The 13,292-nt window shown below is 43.5% G+C and overlaps 1 protein-coding gene across 1 annotated transcript in view; it reads left to right on the forward strand.

Moving 5' to 3' along the window:
• LOC128689939 (uncharacterized) overlaps positions 1-13,292 on the forward strand; it is a 105,922-nt gene that overhangs the window by 84,155 nt on the left and 8,475 nt on the right. The window contains exons 8-9 of the mRNA XM_070088687.1: positions 8,029-8,121; positions 8,480-8,601. Coding sequence (XP_069944788.1) covers positions 8,029-8,121; positions 8,480-8,601 — 215 coding nt within the window. The remainder of the gene's footprint in view (positions 1-8,028; positions 8,122-8,479; positions 8,602-13,292) is intronic.

Here is a 13,292-nt window from a genome sequence, read left to right on the forward strand (position 1 = left end):
AAGTTGGGTATTAGTGTCCACATAACGACTTGTGAACGACTCTTCTAATTGCCTTCAGTTTCAATACTAATATTCAACTGCGTTATTAACTTATGCCGCACTCCCTACATAACCTGGCGATATCCTTTCCGGAAAGAACTCGATATAATAGATTCAAATTGGATAAACTTAGATTTAGAAAGGATATAGGATAGTACTTGTTTGGAAATAGAGTAGTCGATGAGTGGAACAGTTTACCTAAGTAGGGTTATTGAAGCTAAAACCTTGGGTAGCTATAAATATAGGTTAGATAAATACATGAGTGATAGGGGATGGATCTGAGTGGGTCTTGCACTTGAGTTAACAGGGCTAACAAACCTTATTCCTTCGGTAACACTGATGGTGGGATGGGCGAATATTTTTAGTGGGTTTGGGTTTGACAAAGACCCACCAAGTATGGGCCAGTAGACCTATTGCAGTTTTCCTCCTTTCTTGTGGTCTTATATACTGAAACACATGGGGCTGGGGTTATGGAATACGGGAATACCTTTCTTTGGATCGCGCAGCGACTGAAATACATCTGGACTTGCATAGTATGCATGCCAGTTATACATCTTGGTTGCTCAATATTTCCTGTTTGTTCAGGGTTTCCTGCTTGTTTAATGTTTCCTGCTTGTTCAAAGTTTCCTTCTTGTTCAAGGTTTCCTGCTTGTTCAATGTTCTCTGCTTGTTCAGTGTTTCCTGACTGTTCAATGTTTCCTGATTGTTCAGTGTTTCCTGACTGTTCAATGTTTCCTGTTTGTTCAGTGTTTCCTGCTTGTCGTCCTGACCTTTGCCATCTCTCCAGTATCCATTAACTTATTGTAGATTCTAAGTAGTTGTGTGCACAGTGCTTCTGCTCCTTGCAGAATCTCCGGTGACACATTGTCAGATTTCATTTCCTATAATGCAGCTTTCTCATTCAGATTCTTCTTAATTCTCCCCTGTTATGTATAGAGCATCTGGTACTCTTTAGTGTACCTATTTTTCCTTTGTCTCTCTGGTATTGTTTCTATTTTCACTAAGAACACTCATTTATACTATATATTGAACATTACATAGACTTCCTTGTCGTTCCTTTCTTCAGTCGTATTACCTAATCTTCTACTATAATTTTTCTTCTGATGTTAATGCGAAGGAAATTTGATTCAGACTTGGCTTTTACTGAGTTGTCAGTCATACACTGTCAGCAAGTCGCTCTCTTCAATCATCCATATTCTTTTCTGGTTTTTTGTTTTGCTCTCTTCTCTGTTCAAATTTGCCCTTCGTTTTCTATACTCCTTTCCAGTCTTGTGCAATTCCTTGTCTCCTTTCTACTTCTTTGGTTGAACCACTGGCTCTATTTTCGTCATTGCCAGTCCTTCTGGGTATGAATTTCTCTACCGGCCAGCACTTCCCTGCTTGATATTCCATCTCCTTTGTTGACTCTCCTTCGAGATCACTTTCCCACTGCACTGCACCTAGGAATTCTCTCATTCATTCTCAGCTTCCCTTCTGAAGTCTGGAGTCTACCCACTCAATATTTGGTTCCACAAGGTATATAAAGTTCAGTACAGTTTGGTCTCCAGCGCCCTGGGTGCTTTCGTATTCTTTTTTACACCTGTGTCAGATATATATACGTGGTAATTACATAGATCCAATCTTACTGGTCCATTCTCTGCTCTCTCTCTCTCTCTCTCTCTCTCTCTCTCTCTCTCTCTCTCTCTCTCTCTCTCTCTCTTGGTGTTGTCTTTGACATCCTGACACAAAGTTTTCTTTTCTAATAACCACCTCAATCATCTTTGCTCTCCATATTTTCAGACCCTGTAAGCCTCTCACTTCTACCAATCTTTTTCTTTGTGGTTGAAATCATCCATTATTTATATCTTTACTTTAGTCCCGTGAGCTCTTTTGTTGTTCTTGTTGTGGTGACAACTGTTTCTGTGTTTTGTCCGCTTATTGCTATCTTAGTGTCAGTCTGGTGGTGGGTTGTACATTAATCTTTTACTGACTCAGTCTGGTAATGGGATGTAAATCACTGCTTCTACTGTCTCAATCTGGTAGTGGGATGTAGATCACTGTTTCTACTGTCTCCTTCTAGTGGTGGGTTGTAGATCACTGCTTCTACTGTTTCAATCTGGTAGTGACTAGTGAGTTGTAGATCACTACTCCCACTGCCTCAGTCTGGTAGTGGGTTATAGATCACTGCTTCTACTGTCTCAATCTGGTAGTGACTAGTGGGTAGTAGATCACTACTTCCACTGTCTTCGTCTGGTGGTGGGATGTAGATCACTGCTTCTACTGTCTCAGTCTAGTAGTGGCTCGTAGGTCACTGCTTCTATTGTCTCAGTCTGGTAGTGACTAGTAGGTTATACATCACTGCTTCCACGGCCTTAGTCTGGTAGTGGGTTATAGATCACTGCTTCTACTGTCTCAGTCTGGTAGTGGGTTATAGATCACTGCTTCTACTGTCTCAGTCTAGTAGAGGGTTATAGATCACTGCTCCTACTGTCTCAGTCTGGTAGTGGGTTATAGATCACTGCTCCTACTGTCTCAGTCTGGTAGTGGGTTATAGATCACTGCTTCTACTGTCTCAGTCTGGTAGTGGGTTATAGATCACTGCTCCTACTGTCTCAGTCTGGTAGTGGGTTATAGATCACTGCTCCTACTGTCTCAGTCTGGTAGTGGGTTATAGATCACTGCTCCTACTGTCTCAGTCTGGTAGTGGGTTATACATCACTGCTTCTACTGTCTCAGTCTGGTAGTGGGTTATAGATCACTGCTCCTACTGTCTCAGTCTGGTAGTGGGCTATAGATCACTGCTTCTAATGTCTCAGTCTGGTAGTGGGTTATAGATCACTGCTCCTACTGTCTCAGTCTGGTAGTGGGTTATAGATCACTGCTCCTACTGTCTCAGTCTGGTAGTGGGTTATAGATCACTGCTCCTACTGTCTCAGTCTGGTAGTGGGTTATAGATCACTGCTCCTACTGTCTCAGTCTGGTAGTGGGTTATAGATCACTGCTCCTACTGTCTCAGTCTGGTAGTGGGTTATAGATCACTGCTCCTACTGTCTCAGTCTGGTAGTGGGTTATAGATCACTGCTCCTACTGTCTCAGTCTGGTAGTGGGCTATAGATCACTGCTTCTAATGTCTCAGTCTGGTAGTGGGTTATAGATCACTGCTCCTACTGTCTCAGTCTGGTAGTGGGTTATAGATCACTGCTTCTACTGTCTCAGTCTGGTAGTGGGTTATAGATCACTGCTCCTACTGTCTCAGTCTGGTAGTGGGTTATAGATCATTGCTCCTACTGTCTCAGTCTGGTAGTGGGTTATAGATCACTGCTCCTACTGTCTCAGTCTGGTAGTGGGTTATAGATCACTGCTCCTACTGTCTCAGTCTGGTAGTGGGTTATAGATCATTGCTCCTACTGTCTCAGTCTGGTAGTGGGTTATAGATCACTGCTCCTACTGTCTCAGTCTATTTCATGATTTTAGCTGTGCACTTGTAATAGTGAGTTGGGGGGGTTGGTTAGGGGAGTTAAGTGTGATGCAGCTGACGGGTGTCTGGTTCAGTCTCGACCTGCAGATGCACAACTGAATGGGGAGTCGTCACTCAATATAATTTTGATCCAGTTTTCGGTACCCCAGTGTTCACATTGTTTTGCAAACTGGAATCATTTAGCTGACATTTGTTCGACTAGAATAATTTCCTGTGCAGGAGTTAGAGATGGCATCCAAGTTCTTTCTCAAGACGATTCTGTAATATTCTTTATGACTGGTGACCAAGCACATCAGCCTGGTTCCTGTTGCTGTTATACAAGGATATTTCAATATTTTCCTCTTAAGAGCGTCATCAGTAACATCTGAAGTCACTCTCAACATGCACAGGTCTCTGATTTTTAAGGGAAATTGTTTTAATGGTCAGGTCATGAGAGGCAGCGATGAGACGATTAATGGTGACTTTCCTACGACCAGTATGATGTTCTGGGTACGTTTTCCTGTGCCTACGACAGAATGAGGTCCTCTTTCTTTATACTGAGTTTAGTCCTAACAATCTTGCATAATTTTATAAAACACGACATTATAACATTCCAAACATGACACATTAACACTCACGCAGTAAACTCGTGACTATCAGCACTGAGTCACTGAAAGTTATACTGGGTCGCATCCTGGGGGACAAGATTGAAGGATCACAATGGAAATAAGACAGACAGTCCCCGATGACGCACTGACTTTCTTGGGTTATCCTGGGTGGCTAACACTCAGGGTTATCCTGGGTGGCTAACACTCAGGGTTATCCTGGGTGGCTAACACTCAGGGTTATCCTGGGTGGCTAACACTCAGGGTTATCTTGGGTGGCTCACACTCAGGGTTATCCTGGGTGGCTAACACTCAGGGTTATCCTGGGTGGCTAACACTCAGGGTTATCCTGGGTGGCTAACACTCAGGGTTATCCTGGGTGGCTAACACTCAGGGTTATCCTGGGTGGCTAACACTCAGGGTTATCCTGGGTGGCTAACACTTAGGGTTATCCTGGGTGGCTAACACTCAGGGTTATCCTGGGTGGCTAACACAGGGTTATCCTGGGTGGCTAACACTCAGGGTTATCCTGAGTGGCTAACACTCAGGGTTATCCTGGGTGGCTAACACTCAGGGTTATCCTGGGTGGCTAACACTCAAAGTTATCTTGGGTGGCTAACACTCAGGGTTATCCTGGGTGACTAACACTCAGGGTTATCCTGGGTGGCTAACACTCAGGGCTATCTTGGGTGGCTAACACTCAGGGCTATCTTGGGTGCTTAACACTCAGGGTTATCCTGGGTGGCTAACACTCAGGGTTATCCTGGGTGGCTAACACTCAGGGTTATCCTGGGTGGCTAACACTCAGGGTTATCCTGGGTGGCTAACACTCAGGGTTATCCTGGGTGGCTAACACTCAGGGTTATCTTGGGTGGCTAACTCTCAGGGTTATCCTGGGTTGCTAACACTCAGGGTTATCCTGGGTGACTAACATTCAGGGTTATCCTGGGTGGCTAACACTCAGGGTTATCCTGGGTGACTAACACTCAGGGTTATCCTGGGTGACTAACACTCAGGGTTATCCTGGGTGACTAACACTCAGGGTTATCCTGGGTGACTAACACTCAGGGTTATCCTGGGTGACTAACACTCAGGGTTATCCTGGGTGACTAACACTCAGGGTTATCCTGGGTGGCTAACATTCAGGGTTATCCTGGGTGACTAACACTCAGGGTTATCCTTGGTGACTAACACTCAGGGTTATCCTGGGTGACTAACACTCAGGGTTATCCTGGGTGACTAACACTCAGGGTTATCCTGGGTGGCTAACACTCAGGGCTATCTTGGGTGGCTAACACTCAGGGCTATCTTGGGTGCTTAACACTCAGGGTTATCCTGGGTGGCTAACACTCAGGGTTATCCTGGGTGGCTAACACTCAGGGTTATCCTGGGTGGCTAACACTCAGGGTTATCCTGGGTGGCTAACACTCAGGGTTATCTTGGGTGGCTAACTCTCAGGGTTACCCTGGGTTGCTAACACTCAGGGTTATCCTGGGTGACTAACATTCAGGGTTATCCTGGGTGGCTAACACTCAGGGTTATCCTGGGTGACTAACACTAAGGGTTATCCTGGGTGGCTAACACTCAGGGCTATCCTGGGTGACTAGCACTCAGGGTTATCCTGGGTGACTAACACTCAGGGTTATCCTGGGTGACTAACACTCAGGGCTATCCTGGGTGACTAACACTCAGGGTTATCCTGGGTGACTAACACTCAGGGTTATCCTGGGTGACTAACACTCAGGGTTATCCTGGGTGACTAACACTCAGGGTTATCCTGGGTGGCTAACACTCAGGGTTATCCTGGGTGGCTAACACTCAGGGTTATCCTGGGTGACTAACACTCAGGGTTATCCTGGGTGACTAACACTCAGGGTTATCCTGGGTGGCTAACACTCAGGATTATCCTGGGTGGCTAACACTCAGGGTTATCCTGGGTGACTAACACTCAGGGTTATCCTGGGTGACTAACACTCAGGGTTATCCTGGGTGACTAACACTCAGGGTTATCCTGGGTGACTAACACTCAGGGTTATCCTGGGTGACTAACACTCAGGGTTATCCTGGGTGACTAACACTCAGGGTTATCCTGGGTGACTAACACTCAGGGTTATCCTGGGTGGCTAACATTCAGGGTTATCCTGGGTGACTAACACTCAGGGTTATCCTTGGTTACTAACACTCAGGGTTATCCTGGGTGACTAACACTCAGGGTTATCCTGGGTGACTAACACTCAGGGTTATCCTGGGTGACTAACACTCAGGGTTATCCTGGGTGACTAACACTCAGGGTTATCCTGGGTGACTAACACTCAGGGTAATCCTGGGTGGCTAACACTCAGGGTTATCCTGGGTGACTAACACTCAGGGTTATCCTGGGTGGCTAACACTCAGGGTTATCCTGGGTGACTAACACTCAGGGTTATCCTGGGTGACTAACACTCAGGGTTATCCTGGGTGACTAACACTCAGGGTTATCCTGGGTGACTAACACTCATGGTTATCCTGGGTGACTAACACTCAGGGTTATCCTGGGTGACTAACCCTCAGGGTTATCCTGGGTGACTAACACTCAGGGTTATCCTGGGTGACTAACACTCAGGGTTATCCTGGGTGGCTAACACTCAGGGTTATCCTGGGTGGCTAACACTCAGGGTTATCCTGGGTGGCTAACACTCAGGGTTATCCTGGGTGGCTAACACTCAGGGTTATCCTGGGTGGCTAACACTCAGGGTTATCCTGGGTGACTAACACTCAGGGTTATCCTGGGTGACTAACACTCAGGGTTATCCTGAGTGGCTAACACTCAGGGTTATCCTGGGTGACTAACACTCAGGGTTATCCTGGGTGACTAACACTCAGGGTTATCCTGGGTGACTAACACTCAGGGTTATCCTGGGTGACTAACACTCAGGGTTATCCTGGGTGACTAACACTCAGGGTTATCCTGAGTGGCTAACACTCAGGGTTATCCTGGGTGACTAACACTCAGGGTTATCCTGGGTGACTAACACTCAGGGTTATCCTGGGTGACTAACACTCAGGGTTATCCTGGGTGACTAACACTCAGGGTTATCCTGAGTGGCTAACACTCAGGGTTATCCTGGGTGGCTAACACTCAGGGTTATCCTGGGTGACTAACACTCAGGGTTATCCTGGGTGGCTAACACTCAGGGTTATCCTGGGTGACTAACACTCAGGGTTATCCTGGGTGGCTAACACTCAGGGTTATCCTGGGTGACTAACACTCAGGGTTATCCTGGGTGGCTAACACTCAGGGTTATCCTGGGTGACTAACACTCAGGGTTATCCTGGGTGGCTAACACTCACTTTTCTATTTTAATGAGGAAATTAAGACATCGATTTTTGTTCGATAAATTAATGATGCTACGTCATATCGGCTTCAAACTTTCACATATTATATTTCCTACTCACGAAAATTGCTGGGATTTTTACTGGGATGTATAAGCGCCATTCTGTTTTAATTTTATTTAGAGAATTGGATGTGACATTTTTCCGTGCGATATGATGAGAATGGTCTGTCTGGTTGGCTTGAAACTTACAACGCTGATTTATCTAACCCAGGGGAAGGTTCAACTTAATTTTGGTCTGTGTTGGTAAATATTTGTCAGCTTTGTTTTACACAATGGAGATAAATGTTACAGAACACAGACACGATGGGAAAATAGACACACATACAGTATAATGCCATCCTTTACCGTTTCGCCCACACAGTTACCTTTTCGAATCACAGACAAATCTGTTTGTGTGTTCGAAACCTAGTTAATAAAATATCGTATTATACTGCATTTGTGCCTCTTTATCCATTTATTTTATACATTAAGATAATGGTTTCAGTGGGATTATAATATTATAATAATGTTCGTTCATCTTTGATCACTTACCTTGTGTCTGAGCGTCTCCCTCTAACTCAGTTATCCTTCACAGTTCGTCCAGGACAGCAGCTTCACCTCCCTGGGAGACAACAACGCCATCCACCTTCAGCATAACTTTGATCAAGACGGCTGTTACTGCTTCCAGGTAAGTCTTGTAAGACGAGCTACTACAGTTAACGTATTTCGACTTAATTATAAACATCAAGAACTGCTCTAAGCCTATTGGCCTATACTAAATGAAAAAAAAAGCGTTGCAATAAGCCTACTAGCTCATACTAGATTTATTACACAAGAATTATTCATTAGGCTTACTGGCACTTGCCAGGCCTATTCCAGTATCTGTCCAACAGTTGCCTTCGGTGACTCTACTTAACAGTTAGTTCGTCTACAACTATGCTGCTAAATCAGGCGTCTCCTATATCACTTCCAAATGTGAATTTAGTCTCCCTGAATCCTGCTTATGCTTAACTAAATTGTGCCAACCACATCTTTTGTGTTGTCAGCTGGAAGCAGAAGGTTACTCCAGGCTCTACACAACCCCTGATCGCTTCACTAGTCAACGGAACTGTACCCCTCATGTTGAAGGTGGTAATACCTACCATACACCTGAGGCACATACCACATCGTAAGTATGGTAGTATTATTGGTAGCAGTAGTAATAGCAGTAGTAATAGGGTAGTAGTAGCCTATTAGTAATTATATAGCAGTAGTAGTAGTAGTAGTAGTAGTGGTAGTAGTAGCAGCAGTAGTAGCAGTAGCAGTAGTAAAAGTGTAGCAGTAGCATGGTAGTAGTAGCAGTAGTACTAGTAATAGTAGCAGTTGTAGTAGTAGAAATAGTAGTAATACAGTAGTAATAGCATCTATGAAGGATTATTTTAAATTGTTAAATACTTGCTAGTATTGATTTCAGTAGGTTTCAGAAAGGACACAGTACAAGTTGTTAACTGAATAAACAACCTGTGTACTGTGTCCTCAAGAGACATACTCGTATATACAGTGGGTCCACAGTCGACTGTACCTTTACACAGTTCTGGTCTGGACACATCATCAATGGACTTTAAATTAAATAATATATGGAGTGTAAATCCCCTGATGCAATGATAATGTCAAAGTTGCTTGAAGACTAAGTTACGAAGGAACTGTTAGAGTATATATTGTAAAATCAGTTTCACTGGTGATCTTCAGAATTTTGGATAAACTGGAAGTACTATTAGACTGCACATACCATCAATTAACAATATGCTAATTCTATTACAAATGTTACTCTACAAAACAGTACATGTGTAAATAGCAAATATGGTAGATTAAAATTATAGGTTACAAATGTATCTCAAGACTCACCTCAGCACAAACGATGTTCTGCATAGAAAATTCTCTTCCAGGTCTACATTTTATCACTATTCTTAGTAAGATGTTACATTTAGGATGAAGTAAAGAATAAAGAGGAATACTTTTCTAGGGGATGACGTTAAATTGTTGACGCTTGTGGAGCCTCCAAGATGGAGGCTTGAGGAATGTTAAATTGTTGACTCTTGTGGAGCCTCCAGGATGGAGGCTTGAGGAATGTTAAATTGTTGACTCTTGTGGAGCCTCCAAGATAGAGGCTTGAGAAATGCACTGAAACCCCGTTAACCTCTGTTAATGATCCGAAGTCAACACCTGACTTGAAACAGTGTTCCTCAATGAAGCACGAACTCTAGTACTATGTAGACTAGTCTAGTTGCACACACTATGGGAAATGTGAAATAGGTAACTTTCTGGATTCTGTGCCGGTTCAGTGATCCTAAGTCTTTGCTGAAGAATATATTTTTCAATTCGTGCACTGTATCTTCTAATTCTGTAAGCTTAGTATATAGGTTAGGTAATGCATTTCCTGACTAACTTTAACCTTCCTAGGTTAAGCAATCATAACTGCACATACTAAGTCTCACAGGTTTTAAAAAAGTCAAGGTTTTTCAAAGTAACATTTAATTCAATCATGAACTGAAGGCGCAGATGGATTATCATTGACACTGAACAGTTTGTCGTGGGAAGAACATTGTAGCTGTGTCTGTCGTATAAAACATTTTGAAGTGTTGTGACGTGTTCAGTTGTATCTAACATTTATATTGTGATTCCATGTGATATTTATATGCATACTGCATTGATATTTTTAAGAATATTTGGTGCCTCTAACACTGTTCCTTGTTGATGTCTGTTAAAAAATGGAACTGTCGTCGCTTGAGACTCTGAATGATACAACAGCTAGTGGTGACGTCCACGTGACACTAAATAATACAACAACTAGTGGTGACGTCCACGTGACACTAAATAATACAACAGCTAGTGGTGACGTCCATGTGACACTAAATAATACAACAGCTAGTGGTGACGTCCACGTGACACTAAATAATACAACAGCTAGTGGTGACGTCCATGTGACACTAAATAATACAACAGCTAGTGGTGACGTCCATGTGACACTAAATAATACAACAGCTATTGGTGACGTCCATGTGACACTAAATAATACAACAGCTAGTGGTGACGTCCATGTGACACTAAATAATACAACAGCTAGTGGTGACGTCCATGTGACACTAAATAATACAACAGCTAGTGGTGACGTCCATGTGACACTAAATAATACAACAGCTAGTGGTGACGTCCATGTGACACTAAATAATACAACAGCTAGTGGTGACGTCCATGTGACACTAAATAATACAACAGCTATTAGTGACGTCCATGTGACACTAAATAATACAACAGCTAGTGGTGACGTCCATGTGACACTAAATAATACAACAGCTAGTGGTGACGTCCATGTGACACTAAATAATACAACAGCTAGTGGTGACGTCCATGAGACACTGAATAATACAACAGCTACTGGTGACTTCCATAAGACTCTGAATGATACAACAGCTAGTGGTGACGTCCATAAGGCTCTGAATGATACAACAGCTAGTGGTGACGTCCATGAGACACTGAATAATACAACAGCTAGTGGTGACTTCCATAAGACTCTGAATGATACAACAGCTAGTGGTGACGTCCATGAGACACTGAATGATACAACAGCTAGTGGTGACGTCCATAAGACTCTGAATAATACAACAGCTAGTGGTGACGTCCATGAGACACTGAATAATACAACAGCTAGTGGTGACTTCCATAAGACTCTGAATGATACAACAGCTAGTGGTGACGTCCATAAGACTCTAAACGATACAACAGCTAGTGGTGACGTCCATGAGACACTAAATAATACAACAGCTAGTGGTGACGTCCATAAGACTCTGAATAATACAACAGCTAGTGGTGACGTCCATGAGACACTGAATAATACAACAGCTAGTGGTGACGTCCGTAAGACTCTGAAAGATACAATAGCTAGTGGTGACGTCAATGTGACACTAAATAATACAACAGCTAGTGGTGACGTCCATAAGACTCTGAATGATACAACAGCTAGTGGTGACGTCCATATGACTCTGAATGATACAACAGCTAGTGGTGACGTCCATGTGACACTAAATAATACAACAGCTAGTGGTGACGTCCATAAGAATGAATGATACAACAGCTAGTGGTGACGTCCATGAGACACTGAATAATACAACTGCTAGTGGTGACGTCCATGAGACACTGAATAATACAACAGCTAGTGGTGACGTCCATGAGACACTGAATAATACAACAGCTAGTGGTGACGTCCATGAGGCACTGAATAATACAATAGCTAATGGTGACGTCCATAAGACTCTGAATGATACAATAGCTAGTGGTGACGTGCATGAGACACTGATACAACAGCTAATGGTGACGTCTATGAGACACTGAATAATACAATAGCTAGTGGTGACGTCCATAAGACTCTGAATGATACAACAGCTAGTGGTGACGTCCATGAGACACTGAATAATACAACAGCTAGTGGTGACGTCCATGAGACACGGAATAATACTGAATAATACAATAGCTAATGGTGACGTCCATAAGACTCTGAATGATACAATAGCTAGTGGTGACGTGCATGAGACACTGATACAACAGCTAATGGTGACGTCTATGAGACACTGATACAACAGCTAATGGTGACGTCTATGAGACACTGAATAATACAATAGCTAGTGGTGACGTCCATAAGACTCTGAATGATACAACAGCTAGTGGTGACGTCCATGAGACACTGAATAATGCAACAGCTAGTGGTGACGTTCCTGAGACACTGAATGATACAACAGATAGGGGTGACGTCCATGAGACACTGAATAATACAACAGCTAGTGGTGACGTCCATAAGACTCTGAATAATACAACAGCTAGTGGTGACGTCCATGAGACACTGAATAATACAACAGCTAGTGGTGACGTCCATGAGACACTAAATGATACAACAGCTAATGGTGACGTCCATGTGACACTGAATGATGCAACAGCTAGGGGTGACGTCCATAAGACTCTGAATGATACAACAGCTAGTGGTGACGTCCCTGAGACACTGAATGATACAACAGCTAGGGGTGACGTCCATGAGACACTGAATGATACAACGGCTAGTGGTGACGTCCATAAGACACTGAATGATACATCAGCTAGTGGTGACGTCCATGAGACACTGAATGATACAACAGCTAGTGGTGACGTCCATGAGACACTGAATGATACAACGGCTAGTGGTGACGTCCATAAGACTCTAAACGATACAACAGCTAGTGGTGACGTCCATGAGACACTGAATAATACAACAGCTAGTGGTGACGTCCATAAGACTCTGAATGATACAACAGCTAGTGGTGACGTCCATAAGACTCTAAACGATACAACAACTAGTGGTGACGTCCATGAGACACTGAATAATACAACAGCTAGTGGTGACGTCCATGAGACACTGAATAATACAACAGCTAGTGGTGACGTCCATGAGACACTGAATAATACAACAGCTAGTGGTGACGTCCATGAGACACGGAATAATACTGAATAATACAATAGCTAATGGTGACGTCCATAAGACTCTGAATGATACAATAGCTAGTGGTGACGTGCATGAGACACTGATACAACAGCTAATGGTGACGTCTATGAGACACTGATACAACAGCTAATGGTGACGTCTATGAGACACTGAATAATACAATAGCTAGTGGTGACGTCCATAAGACTCTGAATGATACAACAGCTAGTGGTGACGTCCATGAGACACTGAATAATGCAACAGCTAGTGGTGACGTTCCTGAGACACTGAATGATACAACAGATAGGGGTGACGTCCATGAGACACTGAATGATACAACAGCTAGTGGTGACGTCTATGAGACACTGAATGAT

The sequence above is a fragment of the Cherax quadricarinatus genome, chromosome 25, assembly GCF_038502225.1.
Source record: "Cherax quadricarinatus isolate ZL_2023a chromosome 25, ASM3850222v1, whole genome shotgun sequence".
NCBI lineage: Eukaryota > Metazoa > Arthropoda > Malacostraca > Decapoda > Parastacidae > Cherax > Cherax quadricarinatus.